Genomic DNA, 18,634 nt, shown 5'->3' with positions numbered 1-18,634 from the left:
ATATTTTATTCTAAATTCTCCATGGAGGGAGAGACTCTTCACGTTACACTGGTATTCGCCATAAGGGTGAATAGTCATAACGAACGTTTCCGAACCCTAACTGACTTGTTCGAGCATATCTTAAGAAATTCTACTCCAACACGGTATACCATTGTCAACTACCTCGGATCGAAATACTCGTTTCACTTCTAGTGTTACAAGGAGCCTTAGGGACACGTTTAAACATGAGTACCGCGTATCATCCACAAACTGACGGAACAAGCAAACACACGATTCAAATCTTGGAGAGAAAGGTTACCAACTCGTATTGTCGCTTTTAGTTGATTCCTCTTACTACGGTAGTTACCATTCGTGTATTAAAGCCACACTCCCAAAACCCTATATGACCGCAAATGTCATACCCCTATTCGTTGGACCAAAGCATGTGGCAAGCAAATCACCGAATCCGAACTCATACAAGAAACAACAGTCAAGATCGTTCAAGTCCGAGAAGGGCTCGAGACGACCCATAGTCGCCAAAAGAATCATACCAATATTAGATGAAAACCTCACGAAATCCCAGTGTGTAACCGCGAAAAATTGGGAAACCGCACCCTGGAAAGGTGTAATCCGTTTCAGAAAAATCGAGGAAAGTTACATCCGCAATATTGATCCTTTCGAAATCTTGGCGCGTATTGGAACCTCTCCCTACCGTTTAGAACTTCAGACTCCATTAAGTATCCGATCACCCTACGCTCCATGTAACAAACTTAGAGACGTGCCCTGCGGAACAGGGACGTGCTACTCTCCTAGATAAGCTTACTGTTGATGACAAACTTCTCTTCGTAGAAAGACCGGTTGAAATTATGGATCGTGAAACCAAACCTTAATACTACGTAACACCCCGACTATCCAGATTCGTGGAATACCCAAGAAAGTACCTTCACTCATTCGTAGAGTTAACAACACTAGGTCTCGAGTAAGAGACATCAACTATTACTTCCAACTAAATTTCGGGACAAAATTTCTTTTAAGGTGTGGGTAATGTAACATCCCGTATTTTTCCGTTAAATTATTTTAACGCCCGTCTTTTTATTTTAATAATGTCCTTCGTATCTAGATTCGTATCCTCCGTTAACTAACATCCTTAATATTTTCGTTATGGGATTATAACGTCTCCCGCACTCCCGTGTAATTCAAAATATTCGTTCGGCTAATTTACGCGCCCGCTTATAAACTAGAGGGACTAGACTTGCCAAAAGACCAAACCTTTGACTAGGTTAAAGTGGTCAACACCCACCTCTTTCTTTCATTTTCCATTTCATTTTCCTTTTTCTTCAACACTTTCACAATTTTCTCTCAACTTCCCAATCCTTAATTCATCATCTAAATTCGATTTTGGAGGCTAACATCAAAACAAATTACATATTTGGAATCCTCTCTTCATCCTCTACAACTTGATACCAATTTCATCTCATTTGGGTAACTTTCTAAAATCACTAGATTTTGTGTTTACCGTTATTGATACAACCTATATGTTTAGGTCAAGACTAGCTTTGTCTTTGCACGCGTTTACTTGTTGAAGTACTTTATTAACTCTTGCACTCAAGGTGAGATCATAGTCCCACTTTTACTCTTTTGAACTTATATTTGGGATGAGAAAATATAAACATTTCTTTTTAACTAAGTGAACACAAGTAGAGGAAAACAAACATTCTACATACGAGTTTAGAACAAAATCCTCAATTCGATTATCATTAGTTACTCTTGCAGTGTGTAAGTGTAGGCGTGAACTTATGTTGTATGGCCATATGGGTTTGACAAACCCTCATCTCGGACGGTTCGCTACCGTCTACGGATGAAATATATTTTCGAGAAACAGTGTTGTTCTAGCACTATTAATGGGGTTCAACGGACGGAATGTTAAGCCTTGATAATTGGGTGCTCGTGAATATTAACTTTTAGAATGTATTACTATTTTATCAATGTGCAAATCTTGTGGTTCGACTTACATTTACTCACTTACTTATTTAAACCTATGATTTCACCAACGTTTTCGTTGACAGATTCCCTATGTTTTTCTCAGGTCCTTGATCATTAGGTGATACATGCTTCCGCACATTCTTTTTGATACTTGCTTGGATGTCGAGTATCCTTGCATATGTGGAGCGTCTTTTGACTACTTTAAACTGTGTCGCACGTGTTTCATTTGTACTTTAAACATCGTTATGTACTAGTTATGGAAACTACTTTTGTAAACTTTGAAACATCCACACTTACGAAATGAATGCGACATATTTTCGGTCAAACTTTGTCTTAAAGACTTATGACCATGTAATGGGACCTACGTAGACGGCGCCGTCAAACATGATTTGGTCGGGTCGCTACAAGTATCAATAATAACCTTATCGAAAAATTATTATATACAACTACGGGCTCATAAAACTAGTTATTTCATATAATGTATATATATCTATAATCTATCTATAATAATATCTATACAATCTCTAAAATAATAATGTCATAAATAAACATTTTCTAAGCATAAAAATAATTCAAATAAAAAATAAAAATTTTAAAACATCTTTGATGATGTCATTATTTTATATTAGTTTAATTAAAAAATAATACGAAATCTTTTATAAAAGGTAATAATAATATTTCCTAAATTGTACAATCTTCTACAGAACACTTAATGAACACATTTATAAATTTTAAAGCATATTGTACAACCTTTATATAATAATTGTATTTTAATTTTCTAAAAACAATTTCAAAAAGCATTTATTACTACTAATAATTATTATTAAAAAATATATAAATATTCAACTTTGAGCAAAATTTATTATTATTATTATTATTATTATTATTATTATTATTATTATTATTATTATTATTATTATTATTATTATTATTATTATTATTATTATTATTTATTTTTATTATAATAATTATATTATTAATATTTAAATATGGATTCTCCTAACGAGATTAATTATGTTACATATTCATATGTATGCGAAAATACATGTCTCTATATATTTGTAAAAACAACGACAAATTTCTTAGTTGAACGGGTCATTAATAAATGACTTTATCATTTACATTCACTTAATACCTAAAACATATTATTAAAATTATTTTGTTTAAACAAACCATAATTCCACGAGTCATTTCACTCGTGTATATATATATATATATATATATATATATATATATATATATAACATATTATTAAAATTATTTCGTTTAAATAAACCATAATTCCACTAGTCATTTCACTCGCATATATATATATATATATATATATATATATATATATATATATATATATATATATATATATATATATATATATATATATATATATATATATATATATAATTTTGTTAGAGTAAAGATCACCAAACCCTAATGGTAGGTGTGACTCATGGCAACAATCAACAGCAACTTCACTACAACTTCTGATGGCGATTTCTAAGGTTTATTTTATACTTTAATGATATATATATTAATTAATAATTCAAAATTCATTATATACAAAGATAAAATATATATATATATATATATTATATATACTTACTTATTTCAACGTTCAATCTGCAGGTGTTACTATTTGGTAAGAAGTAGATGTTTTCCAGATGGTGATATGTGTACGCATATACATGAACACGTCAGCTTACCTTATACAATACTTCATATAGCAATTTCATAATCTTAATTTTATATAACCGTTATATTGTTTGTCTTTCATTTTCATCTTATATCTTATATTTAGCTTCACTTCCAATTCACAATTTGATGCCAACTCTCCATCCATTTAATTCATTTATTTCTTCTATCACAACTAACTCTGATATCCTCATTTCAACCACATGAAAATACAAAATAAACATGTCTATATTATACTAATATAATAGTAGTTATGGATATGGAAGTAACACAAGTAATGACTTCATATTTTAATATATATGTAGTTTGAATAAATGGGCAAACAGGATGATGCATTTGGTTACCAATTTAAATTCCTGAAAATGGTTCAAGGAAATGATCATACAAAAGGGAGGAGGATTTCAGGGGGAGTTTATCAATGGGAGTTTTTTCATGGGTTAAAAAGTAACTCGATGAAATCGAGTTCTTTTAAAGGCGGTAGTAAACGACAGAATTGGATTTATAAAAAATTTTCATCGATAGTTTTCACTGTCGCGTTGATTGTTTTTCTTTTTCTTTTGGATTCTCTCATTGGTTCCTTATTTGAACCCGCGATTATTAAAAGTGTTTCCGTGCCTGAAACGTTGTCTAATGATACGGTGTGTGTTTTATGTGTTCATTATTTTCTCTTAATATTTTCGTTTGTTGTATACTGTATCATGAAGCATGATGATTGTTATTTGTATTATGGACTTTTTGCATAGAAAGTTATCGTTGGTTTTAAATGTATAACATTATTAGTTTTATTTTCGTGTGTGCCTTATGTGTTCTTTCATTAATATTTTCGTTTGTTGTATACTATATACTGTATCATGAATCATTATGATTGTTATTTGTTTTATGGACTTTTTGCATATTGTTGGTTTTAAATGCATAACATTATTAGTATTATTTTCGAGATTTTGAATTACTATACTTTTAGACTGATACTTTTATAACTGACTTTGCAGTTGAAGTTTGGAGATGATGGTGGCAAAAATGTGGTGCAGATGTACGATCGTCTTGCAAGCATGGCTTCAAGTGCTCTTGTAGAGGTTTGATTTCCTTTTCAGGCTAAATGAAAATTTTTCCGTCCATTTTTGTATTTTTATGTAATTGCTAATGCATTAATTTGATTACAATAGTAATAGTAACATACATTTTCAAATGAAGCGTTTTAGGAGGTTCTATGCATTAAATTTACACTTTGAACAACTTCCAACCCGTTTAAACCATTTGAGATAGCAACTTTTTATATGGGTTGTAATTGCTACCTTTAGTATCATAACTCTGGTCAATAAATTGTAAATGCAGAGAGAGCTTAAACAAGATGAATCAGAATTTTGGAAGGATACGTCTCGGCGAGCATCAGTTTGGAGTCCTTGTGCAGATAGACAGGAATCAACTAGTGCCGGTAAACACAAATTTGGTCCCTTTGACTTTGAAAGTCAAACTTGATGTCCTTTTTTTTAACAATACTTACCTACATGAATTAAATTATTGTTAACTCAGGCTTCGTTTTATACATGATCCTTTTCATGATTCACAATGTTGTTAGGACAGGAAGCCTACAAAGCAACATGGGTTATATATTGGTTAGTGCAAATGGTGGTCTGAATCAACAACGCGTTGCTGTAAGTAAAAAAAAAAAAAAAATCCTTTTCAATTTATTATGTAATTATGTAAGCAGTTAAAGTTAATTACAAGAAAGTTCGTTTGTTTGCACGTAGGTTTGCAATGCGGTTGCTGTAGCATCGTTATTAAATGCAACATTAGTTATTCCACGGTTTCTTTTCAGCAACGTATGGAAGGACCCCAGGTCTGCATATATCTGGTTAATTTATCTTCACATAAAATGGATTTTATCCCCCCCTTTTATCTTTCGTAAGATAAAATAATAAGTTTCGAAGTGTTAATAAGTCTATGTGTAATTCAGCCAGTTTGGTGATATTTATCAAGAAGAACATTTTGTGAAGACATTCAAGGATGAAGTAAATATTGTAAAGGATCTACCTCCTCATTTGAAGTCACTAGACTTCAAAGAAATTGGCAGTCTGGTATGTCATAATTATCCGAGCAACAACTAATTATATGCATTAGATCGGCGTTAATACTAAATTACTAAGCGGGTCGTATAGACCAAATGTTACAACTTGCCTATGCGAAAATAGGTATTAGCTCTAAAATCTGACAAAACATAGGGTCTGTTTACTTTCAACTTAATGATATGTTTCTGTACAGCTCTTAAATTAGTAAGTAAAATTGTTGTTTCTATGTCATTTAATCTGTCACTTACCTTGAATGTCCAATATCATTTCATTCAAGATTGAAATTGTCTGACCCTATAAGTCAAAGTGTGTGTAACTTTTTGCAATTGATTTTCAGATTACTGATGCAGATATCAGCAAGGAGGCAACAGCAGACGAATATATTGACAAAATCCTACCGATATTATCAAAAAATGGAGTTGTTCATTTTCTAGGATATGGAAATCGTCTTGGTTTTGACCCGTTACCATCTGAACTCCAGGTTATAATTTATATCTACCAAGTGTGTGTGTTTGTGTTTTTTTTTTTTTTTTTAATCAAATCTTGGCTTGTATATTTTGTGCATAATAACAAATCTTGGTATCCTGTTGCAGAGGCTAAGGTGTAAATGTAACTATCATGCTCTAAAGTTTGTGCCGAAAATTCAAGAAATTGGCTCTTTGTTAATTAGAAGGATAAGAAAGGTAGATGGTCCGAGGAACAAAATAGATAAGACACTGTTAGGACATTTTATCACAGATGCTGAGTTAAATGGGCAAGATCCAGATCCAGATAGAGAACCCGTCAAGTATCTTGCTTTGCACTTAAGATTTGAAGTTGATATGGTTGCGTACTCTCTATGCGAGTTTGGTGGTGGACTTGTTGAGAAAACGCAACTCCAAGCCTACCGAGAAGATCATTTTCCCTTGCTTATGCAACGATTGAAGAAATCAAAGTGAGTACTTTAAAACTAATCGTGAACTTTAAATAGGTTAAAAGTAAAACTGGCAATAGTCGTCGAAAGTGTATTTTTAATGCATATAACCTACTGAATCACTTTATTCAAAAAAACTGTTTCATAATAAGGCGATGATCTATACACCACCAAACCTGTTTTAAAGCATTCTACTGTACAACACTCTAATTATGGATTCTACTGTGCTTGTAGGCCCGTTTCTGCAGAAGAATTAAGGAGTTCAGGACGGTGTCCATTAACGCCCGAAGAAGCTGCGCTAGTTCTAGCTGCTCTCGGTTTCACGCGCGATACGTATGTCTATCTCGCCGGGTCCGAGATATACGGAGGAAAAACAAGAATGAACCCGTTGACTAATTTGTTTCCTCATGTTATTACAAAAGAAGATCTTCTCTCCCCAAATGAACTTGCACCATTTCAGAACTTTTCTTCCCAGGTTACTCATATTTATCATCATATATTATATACAAAATTAGCACAAACATTTGTTTTTGTTACTGATGATGTAAATTTGTAACTGAAAAAAGTTAGCAGCAGTGGACTTCATTGCATGTGCAACTGCAGATGTATTTGCGATAACGGATTCAGGCAGCCAGTTATCTTCGTTAGTCTCTGGTATCAGAACGTATTACGGTAGTGGCCGGGCCCCGACATTAAGACCGAGCAAGAAAAGACTTGCAGAAATCTTGTCGAAGAATCATACGATAAATTGGACCGATTTTGAAGCCAGAGTGCAGAAGATGATTACTGAAGCGCAGGCCGTTCGATTGAGAGGCTGGGGGAGAAGTATTTATAAACAACCTAGATGTCCTGAATGTATGTGCAAGTTTCAGTAAATTTTTTATTATTTTATCGTGTTTTTGTAGTTGAATTGTATCGAGTTTTGAGCATGTATGAAATCACAAATGAACATTCTTTTGTTGTATATAGTTGAGAAGTTAAACAAAGTAAAGTAATGCTTGATGAACCATTCAGCACCATATGTCATTCAGAGGTTAAATCAAACGTGTTGGATGCTGAATGGTTAAGCATTCAGTGCTGAACCATATATAATTAAGAGGATCAAAAGCACTAAAATAAACACTAATTGGAGAAGTTTAAATATCGATATCATTAACTTGACTAAGCATCAAATACTTGAGACAAATTTTACATGAAATTAATGAAATTTAGAATACTAACCCAAAACTAACTAAAAGAGATTGTGATCAGCAAAATCTCAATCTTGTAAAATGACGAAACTACCCTTGTCACTCAGCAACAATGCAGAACCTTACGATGGAGGGAAAAATCGGTTAAGATTGAAAGGAAGAGTGTAAAACTCCTCGTTTCGACTATCGCCTTTAAACGTTCTAAATTTGGCCCACCACGGCATGCCCCTGTCTTTTGCGCTGTCTTTCAATTCGAGCGTGTTGTCAAGAAACACTGACACCATTAACGCTACTGTTGGTGATGAGAAGAAGATAGTGTTGAGGAAATCATTAAACTGCATCAAAACAACATATGTTAAATGACCAAATTACCCTTCCATTCTCGTTCATTAACATATGTGTAAATACCCTTCCATTCTCGTTCATTAACATATGTGTAAATACACTAACTTACCCATTCTGCTTTTGTATGTGAAGGACCGTGAAGAGCGCCAGCTGTGTACTCTCGAAAGTACTCAGGAATAGATAAACCAAGAAAGAACGAAACGCCCACAATGAACAAGTTTCTCATTGAATTCATGTTCGTAAACTGCAAAAACGATAACCCGACAGAAGCTGCCAACAAAACCGAACTAAGATCACTTTACAAATTTACTTCGTTTTGTGGTTTACGATTAAAATTCAGTAACGAAACAGATGCTTACCCACGAGACCAAATAGAACGCAATATGCAGCAGCGAAAATCGGGAAAGGTATTGATGCGAATAGCGCTCCAAATTTTCCTATATAAAGAATTAAAAGATTATCAAGGAATGTGAAACCGGGATAAAGGGCAGTTTCGTCTTTTGACTTCTGTTGACTTACCTAAAATTGAAAAGAAGATCATGAAACCAGCTGAGAGTTGAATGACTCTTCGGCTACCAACACGAGTGCTTCCTAGAAGACCGACATTTTCTCTGCGTTGTGAAATGATTTGTGTTTTAGCATCGGTTTAATTAATTTTAATCATTTTATTTAAATTTATAAGAAATACTTACACAGAAACTGTAGAACCAGTTGCTGTTCCAAAGAGTCCACTCAACAGTATACCAATTCCCTGTATAATATATGGAAGAATTTTGAGTTCAATTTAAGGTTTATCGATTTAAGCCAAAAAAAAAAAAAAAAAAAAAAAGTTTATCGATTTAATGCTGACCTGCCACCCGATACCACGGCTTAGAACATGAGCAGGAGGCGGTGTAGCGCTTGCTAGACGGGCTGCAGCCTGATATGCACCTGTTGACTACAATATCCAATAGAAATAATTAAGTTACATACGTTAATTTAAAAGTTGAGGTATATAATTACAATTTACATAATCATTTACCTCAACAAGGGAGACTAAAACTGCAGCCATCATCCCAAAAGCGTGTCCCGCTTCAAAAGTTGGTGCACCCCATTGAAGTGGATACGGTATCTTTATCCTTCATCAAGAAACTTACTTTACTATTTCATTATTTCAAGAGAAATTCGTGATATATACTATTCGTAACACAAAATACGAACCATGGTGCAGCAGATATGAGATCGGCTTTATCAGTTCTGCAGTGCATTTGAGTTTGTTCAGGATGGTGTTTATATGCACCACTAGCTGTTAATAAATGTGCGTATGCCCAAATCACTGCTATCGTCAAAATAAGTGCAAATCGCTCCAATATTGGTAATTGTTTCGCCTGAAACTGTTTCAGATACTGTTTTCCAATCGAAAGTTAATAACAAGAAAAGTATCAAGTTTTTTATTTTTATAAAGGAATATATAATTTATGATATGATGGAGATTGGTTGTACCTGAGAGAATGTGATGAAAAGAATTAGCATCGGAATGCCAAATTCCACACATCGTCCGACCTATGAACATTTTAGACAAAGAAAGAATTAAGCTTCGAGTCAAAATAACGAGTCAGCTTTGACTTTATAAAACAATACAGGAGATCAAGATTTTCTTATTTTAAATTGCATATTTTGTACCATTTTCTAAGTTCAACTGAGCATGCATCGACTTAAAGAGTAAGATATTTTACTTGAGAAAGTCAAAATTCATACAAGTCAACATTTCCAAGCTGAACCAGGGTCGTGTTGACTTTTGCAGTCAAATGTTGTTACTTGCAAATAATTTAAGAAGCGCTAAGGTATGGACATTTTAATTAGGTTTTAACAATAAAATTTATATAAAATGTAAGATCTGTAATATTGTCAAAGTCTAAAACAAATCAGTTTGACCATCAAAGTCAAACTGTGCCCTAGTAAAGTTATTATCATACTTACTTACCACTGGAAAACCTCTGTCAAAAAGACCAAAACCGGCCAATGCAATCACAGGAACCATGCCAACAGGGCTAAAGAACCTAAAATAAACGTAAATTATAAGAATTTTATTACAAAAACATAATGGAAACATTGATGCTTTGTAATATTGAATTATTTTTCACCTTGAACATATGGCCCACAGCTGACTATACCCCAAGATAATTTGCACACTCGACGCTACAATAAGTGCACCTTGTATAGCCCGCATTGTAGCAAGAAATCTCTGTTTATTGCAAAGAAACTCGTCATTGTTGTTTATCATATTTATCAAATAAGAGCTTGTTTTTTTTTTTTTTTTTCATTTCTGTTGATTTTTTTGGGGCGAAAAACTAGAAATGTATAGACTAGGAACACTTCATCAGAAAGATGAAGAGCAAAAACACCATACAATCAAAGGAAACAAAGCTGGAGCTCAACCTAAACAAAACAACCGAACCCAAAGAACTAAGCAACAACTAAAGCTAGAAAACAAAAACAAACCACAAGAAGAGCTTTTTATTAGTGACATAAAGCATATTGAACTGTTTTAATTAGTGACATCTAACAAAATCTTTTGGGCACCTTATTTACATGACATAGTATATGTTGCATATGTGATTATAAGTAATATAAAATAGACAGTAAAATATAGATTAATATTTTAATAACATAAATGAATAAATGAATGGGGTTTATTCTTCTTATATCACACAGTTTGCATTGCTAAACAGGATAAAATGGGTAGGACATACATTATGCCCCTGAAAAAGGGAGATACCCACTCACAATCTCCAACACATTGGCTGATCAAAATTGTACTCCATACTATAAATCTCATCAATCAATAAAGTTAAAATAATAATTAGATAATTATTTTATTTTCTTCTGAGCAACAAAACAATTTCAGAAAGAAAAATCCTACACTTATATTACAAGTTACAGCAAACATATAGACCTATGTTACAACTTACAACAAAAGTAAAATAAAATATCATTAGCAACTTTATATAAGTAAAAGGTTACCATATGATCATCTGCAATAGATGATAGAGAAGGGTCATGGATGATTGAGATTATAGGAACCATAAAAGCCCATGATCCCCCAATTACAGCCGGTAATCGAGTTCCAAAAAGTGTTTGCAAAAATGTATTAATCCCTTGAACAAAAATTAATGTTTGCACCACTCTCACTTTATCACCCTGCAAATGTCAATGTACATTTAGTGAATACAGAAATATTATAATGCATATTTTGGAAGAAGAGAATAAGACTTACAGAAGTACCACCCATCAAAGGAACAAGAAAGGATGGAATCATAACAGCAGTCCCTAGTGATAGGATATAATGTTGAAACCCTAAAGCTATGGCTTCCCCTGTTTTCCAATAACACAAAAAAGGGATCAAATTAACTTTCAATCAGTATTCAAATATGCGAGAAATTCATATATTTTGTCAAAAAGTTAAGAGCTTTACATACCCCATGAGGGATTGGAGTCTATACAGTACTCTAAGCCCTGAAGTTGGTCTGTTGGAAGATGCGTAATTTCCTCTACTTTTGGAGCTTCTGCCATAGATTTCAGATGTAATAAAAATACCCTTTAAATAATATAAATAACTGATAACAACCCAAAAATGATTCTTGTTAGAAATTGGATTTGAATGGATAAATTAAGAATCTTGAAAAAACCCCAAAAAAATCTCAGATTGGTTTGATTAAAGATTCTAATTTTCTTACAGATAGGTTTTTAATTTATTAAAAAGAAGACAAATGGGTGTGAGATTCTTGAACTATATGACTGAGCCAACACATATGAAATCAAGATTCTTGGATTCTTTCTTGGTTCCAAATGGGTTTTTTTCCCTTCTGATAATGATATTGAAAATGACTAAAAGAAAGTAAAAGAACGAAGGGGTGATGACCAATGCGATAAAAAGCTTAAAAGGGTCAAACAATGGTGAAACTGAAAGACCCAAAAAGCAAAAGGTGATTGGTGAGTTACAGGCAAAGTGTGAGTCTTTTTGGGTTTGCTTAATGAGGTCGAATCTCTGTTACTCGTATTAAGTAGTGAACCGTTGAGACTTGGGTGTGTTGACAGAAATGCCCCTCGAAAATACTGCCAAAGTTAATGTTACCGTTGGTCCCTTCATTGTCTATTACCTCTGACTCTCTCTGTGTATATATATTTTTATTTGTATATAAAATTAATATAAATTAATCTTCATAGTAACATTATTATACCCATTAATCTAGAAAGTTAGAATTTATATTATTATTTTAAGTATAATTAAAAGTATCATAAATTAGGTGCAGATAAATTAAAAAGTAGTGTGTGAATATCACCTCCCATTAATATATGATATACGTAGTATATTAAATATTAACTCGGTCCATTACAAATGTCCTCAAATCTTACTAACTTAATCTTTCACCAATCGAAATATTATCTTTCGAGAATAACATTTTTTGATTGATTGAAATATAAAGTGCACTATTGAAATGAAACATCTCAAAAATAATGTGAACACTTATAATAAGATGATAGTATATATTTTTATATATCAATGTATATTCTATAGTCTATAATTTATATTTATATACTATAATACTCCGTATATAATATGAATGATATTATATACAACAACAACAACAACAACAGTACCCAATACCACTTGAGTGGTGTATGGAGGAGGTGAGATGTAGACAATCCTTCCTTTATCCGAGAATATAAATCATATGAATGATACTATATATATATATATATATATATATATATATATATATATATATATATATATATATATATATATATATATATATATATATATATATATATATATCCATGTATATTCTATAGTCTATAATTTATATTTATATACTATAATACTCCGTATATAATATGAATGATATTATATACATACATACATACATACATATATATATATATATATATATATATATATATATATATATATATATATATATATATATATATATATATATATAAGATCCAGTGAGAACTTTTTTATTGTGAGAACTCTAGGAACTTTAAATATATTGAAATTCGAGCAAAAAAAGTGGCGGGCGAGCAAACAAAAGGAAATTTGAGCAATTTTGGTGAAATTCGAGCAAAAAATAACACACGGACGAACAAAAAATTCATGGTCGAGCAAAAATCAAAACACGGACGAACAAAAAATTCATGGTCGAGCAATTTTGTGAGCTGCTGAAAATGTAGAAAAGGCAATGTAGAACACAACTAGTAGAATAGAAAAATGTAGAACATGTTCGAATTTTCATTTTTTTTTTTTTTTCAAATAGGACCTGATTTTCTTCTAATTATAATTTTGTAGAACATAAATAAGTTCAAATTTCTCCAAATTAGTTCGAATTTCACCATTTTTGTTCGAATTTCACACGTTCTACATCAAAATCAACTTTTTATATTTAGCCCGATTTAGAGTTTAGGGTTTATGGTTTAGGGTTTAGGGTTCGGAGTAAACCCAAAATCCCAAACCCTAAACCCTAAACTCTAACCCTAAACTCTAAACCGTTCGTGTAAAAAACTCATTCTAAACCCTAAATCTAAACCCTAAACCCTAAAATCTAAACCCTAAACTCTAAAATGTAAACTCTAAAACCCTAAATCTAAATCCTAAACTCAATTTGATAAAAAATGGTGTAGAACAGGTGTAGAACAACATGTTCTACATGCGTTCTACATAAAATGTAGAACCAAGCCTAATGCAAGAAAATGAAAAATTGTTCGACCAAGCCTATATTTGTTTGGCCACCAAAATTTGTTGCTCGACTAAGTGGTTCTCAGGGTTCTCATTCTCAAAATGGGTCTCATTTGATCCCTCTACTATATATATATATATATATATATATATATATATATATATATATATATATATATATATATATATATATATATATATATATATATATGGAGAGGATCCGGTGAGTGGTCGGTTCATAACTGCCGATAGTGTTTGATATTAAGAGATGAATTTTACGTGTGTATTAGAGGTTTAAAAATCTATTTTATAAGGTTTTCATAATGGGTAATGAGTCAAGACGGAACGCGAAAACGAGGATTAAAACGAGAAAAAGGCGCGAAAAAAGTGCCCAGTCGCAAATTGCGGCTGATGAGCATAAGTGGCGGCTGGCGTGGTGTAAAAATTTTGTTCAGGTCAGAAACGGGCATAAGGAGGCGCTTGGTTTTTGCGGCTGGGCGTAATTTGCGCCCGGTGAGCATAAATTGCGGCTGGACGTATTTTTGGATAGAATTTAGAGCCGGATTTGAGGGATTTCATGCTTGGGGAATACCCTACTTCATCCCTATATAAAGGAAACCCTAGGCTACGAATTTCATACCTTTCCCATCAATTTTGAGAGCTAAAAACATACAAAATCACATCATCAATCATCATCAAACATCATCAATCATCATCAAACAAAGATTCAAGCTAGGATTCAAGTGGTGTTCATCATGCAACTTCAAGAAACAACTATGATCATCATCATCATCAACATGCTTGGCTAGTCTCTTTTACTTTATTCCTTTCATGAACAATTATTGTATGCTTAGTTCTTCATTTATTTATGTGATTCTTGATTTTGTAATCCTTATGTCTTTTGGCTTATAACTTCATTGAATCTTTTGAGTTATCAGTTAATGCAAGTTTGAAAGTTATTGATTGTTGCAAGACAATTGATTGTTAGTTAACATCTTATGCTTAATCCAACCTAGTTATAATTTAGTATAGGGATAAAGACAACGTGTTTAAGTATCATTGTTTGTGCCCAAGATAATCATAAATGAAAAATTGAAGAAGTCTTGTCTATGAGGTTTAGTTGATAATTTGATAGCATAAAGATTTGTTGAACTAGTGCATGCATAAATGAGATTGTAAAAGAATAAAGGCTTTCATCCAATTGATTACAACCTTTTCGTTTAGTTCATTGTTTATGCTCTTAAATACTCAAAGTTTACACTTGCTTAGTAATTGTTAATCTAGTCTTTACTTTAGTTACTCTTAATTAATCACAAACAAACCAATCTTGAAATTGCTTGCTAGTTAACCATAACTACCCGTGGAACGAATCCTGCTTACCCTATCTAAAGTAGAGTAATTAGGCTATTTTTGACCAGCCCTTCGACACCGATCAAATTTTGACGCCGCTGTCGGGGAGGTGTGCGCTTGATTGCAAGCTCTTATTTTATTTGCTTTCTTGTTAAATTAGAAAAAACCATAAAAATCATAAAACCATAAAAAAATCAAAAATTGTTTTCTTTTATTTTATTTTGTCAGTTTTACGCTCGGTATTCTTGTTTTTGTTGAAGTGCAGGTTAGTGTATGCAAACTCGGAGTTCAGGAGATCAAAATCTTGAGCCTTTAAACCCAAAAATCGAGAAATCTACAAAAGCTAATCGAAAAGCTAAAAAGATTTCAAAAAGCTCGACGGTGGCTTCAGCATCAACACAACCACCACCAGAGTCACATCCTATTGTTCCACCAAATTCTCCTAAATCAGACACCGACGTCGAGAAGGAAGTTTTCATTCATCAAACCGAAATGGTTGAACGTAAAAGAGGAGTAGATACCTACTATCAACCGGGTGACTATGCGGATCATTCACCCATCATTTTTTTCGCCCAAGAAGGGGAAACAATCGGAGATTTGAGGTCCGACCTCAACTTATCTCCATTTTGCCAACCTACCGAGGTATGGCTAATGAGGAATCATATGAGCACATTACTGAGTTCAACAAACTTTGTGATACTAATCAGGTAAACGAATTCACTGACGAAGAGGTACGCCTTCGCTTATTTCCTTACTCATTAAAAGATAAGGCAAAATGTTGGTTTTTATCCTTACCCGCCCGGAGTATTAATACTTGGACGGAAATGAAAAAACGGTTTTTAAAGGAGTTTTACCCAATAAGTAAGACCTCGGACATGCGTACGCAAATAAAATCTTTTAGGCAATTGCCTGGTGAACTTTTTCATGAAGCGTACGAGCGTCTCAAGGAATTACTTAGGGCATGCCCACACCATGAAATACCAAAATGGGAATTAGTCAAAGTCTTTTATGATAGTCTAGATTCTCAAAATAGACAATTCCTTTTGGCGGCTAGTGGTGGGGCATTCCTAACACGAACTAGTGAGGACGAGTGGACCTTCTTTGAGCAATTAAGCAAGGGTTCGAAAACCCAAGCTTCGGTTAATAGGAAACAACCTAGTACGTCCCAAGTGAATCACGTATCTAACTCGGGTGGTTCATCTAGGAACTTAGATGATTTGAAAATGCTTATATTTAACAACTCAAACCAGGGTCTTGCTTGTAATGTTTCTCAGGTTCAGAAAGTTTGTGAGATATGCGGGGATCCTTCTCATTTCGCACACGGGTGTAGGAATGGGATTCCACCGGTGAATCAACTGATAATGGAAGAACAGGTTAACGAGGTTCAGGGAAGGAGATTTGATCCATACTCTAACACGTATAATCCGGGATGGAGAAATCATCCAAATTTTAATTGGAGCACAACAACGCTTTAAATGCTAACAATCAAGGAACCCAACTAAGACATCAAAACAACTTCCAAAACCAAAACAACTTTCAAAATCAAGGGAACTACCAAAATTTTTTTACCAAAACCCTTATCCCAATAACCGAAACCAAAACCTAAACAATTACCAAAATCAAAGCCAAAACCAAAACCAAAATCAAAACAGTTCTCCACCCAATCAACCATCAAGCTCGGATGCCAAGATGGACAAGTTTATTTCCAAAATGCAAAAAATAGTGGAGGTGCAAAACAAGTCTATTGGTGCATTAGCTAAAGAAATTGGTAATGTAGCGGAGAGTAAGGGAAATAGAGAGCCGGGTATCATTCCGAGCTATACAGTGTTGAATCCAAATCATAAGGAATCGGGCAAAGGACATAGTGTGAATATGGTAGGCACCTTGCGAAGTGGAAAGAAGTATGACAACAAGGTCGGTGAGAAAGAGGTAGCTTAACGCGATGCACGTAAGTCTCCTATCGTTCTTGATGAGGAGGATGAGGTATGTAAAAATAATGACCTTGGGAAGGGGGTGAATAGTAATGAACCCATCATTGAGGAAATTGGGAAATCGGGTACGGAACCAAAAATCGTTCCATTTCCCAAGACCTTGGAGTCCCCGAACCAATTTCCTTATGGGAAAAAGGGACCGAAAACGAATGATATGTGGGAAACATTTAAAAAAGTAAAAATAAATGTTCCACTTATTGATGCAATCAACCAAATTCCTGCATATGCTAAGTTTTTAAAAGATTTGTGTGTTCGAAAGCGTAAACTCAACGCATCATTGCCCAAAAAGGTAAAATTAACTGAAAAAGTGAGTGATGTAAATTCGGGTTCACTTCCACCTAAGTTTAAGGACCCAGAGACACCATTAATTTCGGTTACGGTGGGTAATGTTAATGTCAAAAAGGCTTTGTTGGACTTAGGGGCTAGTATTAACATACTTCCATCGAACCTTGTTAACTGATACGAGTTGGAAACTTTAAAACACAATGATATTCTCGTCCAACTTGCGGATCAGTTAATGAGAACTCCAAGGGGTATGTTGGAAAATGTGATTGTGAAAGTGGAAGACTTTGATTACCCGGTAGATTTTATGGTTATGGACACGGAGACCACCTTTAGGGATACCCAACCGACGATCATTCTTGGTCATCCATTTTTGGCCACAATTGATGCTCTTATCAATTGTAGAACCGGGGTTATGGACATTTCTTTTGGTAATAAGAGATCACGGATTAATATTTTTAATTCATTACATACACCGGATGTCCAGGATTGTTTTTTGTTGGATACTAACCATGAACAGGTTCAAAAGTATGCACCGGATGTGAAAGAGAAAGAGGAGGTAAGGAAATCTAGTAAAGAGGGCATGACGAGTGAATTAATGGAATCTCGAGTAAGAACTAATGAAGAAATTTTGATGAGTCAACAAGAGTCGATACAAAATCTTGAGCGGGAATTGAAAAAATTGTGTCAAGTTCTTGAAACCAAGTTAAGTTCATCTATTAGCACCACTTGTTCATTACCGATGAAAGAAACCGTGATGGCAGTATCCACATTTGTTGGGGTAGATGAAAAAGTTTCTAAATGTGAAGATGATGAACATTTGGTAACCCCGAAGACGATTAGGCCTTCCCGACCACCATCAATGAGAAAATTAAATGAGCAGGTATCTAGTGATAACAAAATAGAGAATTGTGTTGGGAATGTGTCTGTTGATACACTTGAAAAGTCTGAAGAATCCGATGAAAAAGTAGTCAAAGTAATGGGGAAAACCGTGGAAAAACTCGTTGAGCGATTTGGAGGTCACAAGATCAAAGTGCATAAGAATGAAAAGGTGAATTCTCGAGTTAATTATGAGGTGATTTCCAATTTAGAGGATCTTGAAGGGCCTAAGTGTGGGGGAGATAGTG

General features: G+C 33.6%; 2 protein-coding genes across 2 annotated transcripts; one reads left to right on the top strand and one right to left on the bottom strand.

Annotated features, from left to right (window-relative positions):
- Nucleotides 1-3,932: 3,932 nt before the first annotated feature.
- Nucleotides 3,933-7,521, top strand: LOC139871182 (O-fucosyltransferase 8). Its single transcript, XM_071858922.1, has 10 exons — nucleotides 3,933-4,289; nucleotides 4,641-4,724; nucleotides 4,984-5,083; nucleotides 5,233-5,303; nucleotides 5,400-5,488; nucleotides 5,606-5,726; nucleotides 6,055-6,198; nucleotides 6,311-6,651; nucleotides 6,865-7,105; nucleotides 7,197-7,521. The coding sequence occupies exons 1-10, from the start codon at nucleotides 3,966-3,968 to the stop codon at nucleotides 7,503-7,505; spliced, it is 1,824 nt and encodes a 607-aa protein (XP_071715023.1). The 5' UTR covers nucleotides 3,933-3,965; the 3' UTR covers nucleotides 7,506-7,521.
- A 241-nt stretch (nucleotides 7,522-7,762) lies between these two features.
- Nucleotides 7,763-11,730, bottom strand: LOC139871176 (nucleobase-ascorbate transporter 2). The gene is made up of 14 exons (XM_071858914.1): nucleotides 11,624-11,730; nucleotides 11,422-11,519; nucleotides 11,169-11,345; nucleotides 10,289-10,389; nucleotides 10,129-10,204; nucleotides 9,648-9,707; nucleotides 9,366-9,550; nucleotides 9,187-9,283; nucleotides 9,016-9,102; nucleotides 8,858-8,916; nucleotides 8,685-8,776; nucleotides 8,525-8,602; nucleotides 8,275-8,435; nucleotides 7,763-8,155 (listed from the first exon to the last, which is right to left on the bottom strand). The coding sequence occupies exons 1-14, from the start codon at nucleotides 11,715-11,717 to the stop codon at nucleotides 7,943-7,945; spliced, it is 1,578 nt and encodes a 525-aa protein (XP_071715015.1). The 5' UTR covers nucleotides 11,718-11,730; the 3' UTR covers nucleotides 7,763-7,942.
- Between the last annotated feature and the right edge of the window lie 6,904 nt (nucleotides 11,731-18,634).

This window comes from Rutidosis leptorrhynchoides, chromosome 1, assembly GCF_046630445.1.
Source record: "Rutidosis leptorrhynchoides isolate AG116_Rl617_1_P2 chromosome 1, CSIRO_AGI_Rlap_v1, whole genome shotgun sequence".
Lineage (NCBI taxonomy): Eukaryota > Viridiplantae > Streptophyta > Magnoliopsida > Asterales > Asteraceae > Rutidosis > Rutidosis leptorrhynchoides.
The sequence above is the reverse complement of the archived record's forward strand: the minus strand, read 5'-3'. Positions and strand labels throughout refer to the sequence as shown.

What these genes read in the sequence shown, in the direction of transcription:
- LOC139871182 (XM_071858922.1), top strand. Translation starts at nt 3,966, where the DNA reads ATGGGCAAACAGGATGATGCATTTGGTTACCAATTTAAATTCCTGAAA. An exon ending in ACAGGAATCAACTAGTGCCG is followed by an intron (nt 5,084 to 5,232) that starts GTAAACACAAAT and finishes TTGTTAGGACAG; the next exon opens with GAAGCCTACAAAGCAACATG. An exon ending in AACGTATGGAAGGACCCCAG is followed by an intron (nt 5,489 to 5,605) that starts GTCTGCATATAT and finishes TGTGTAATTCAG; the next exon opens with CCAGTTTGGTGATATTTATC.
- LOC139871176 (XM_071858914.1), bottom strand. Translation starts at nt 11,717, where the DNA reads ATGGCAGAAGCTCCAAAAGTAGAGGAAATTACGCATCTTCCAACAGAC. An exon ending in ACTGGTTCTACAGTTTCTGT is followed by an intron (nt 8,777 to 8,857) that starts GTAAGTATTTCT and finishes TTCACAACGCAG; the next exon opens with AGAAAATGTCGGTCTTCTAG. An exon ending in CGTTCTATTTGGTCTCGTGG is followed by an intron (nt 8,436 to 8,524) that starts GTAAGCATCTGT and finishes TTTTGTTGGCAG; the next exon opens with CTTCTGTCGGGTTATCGTTT.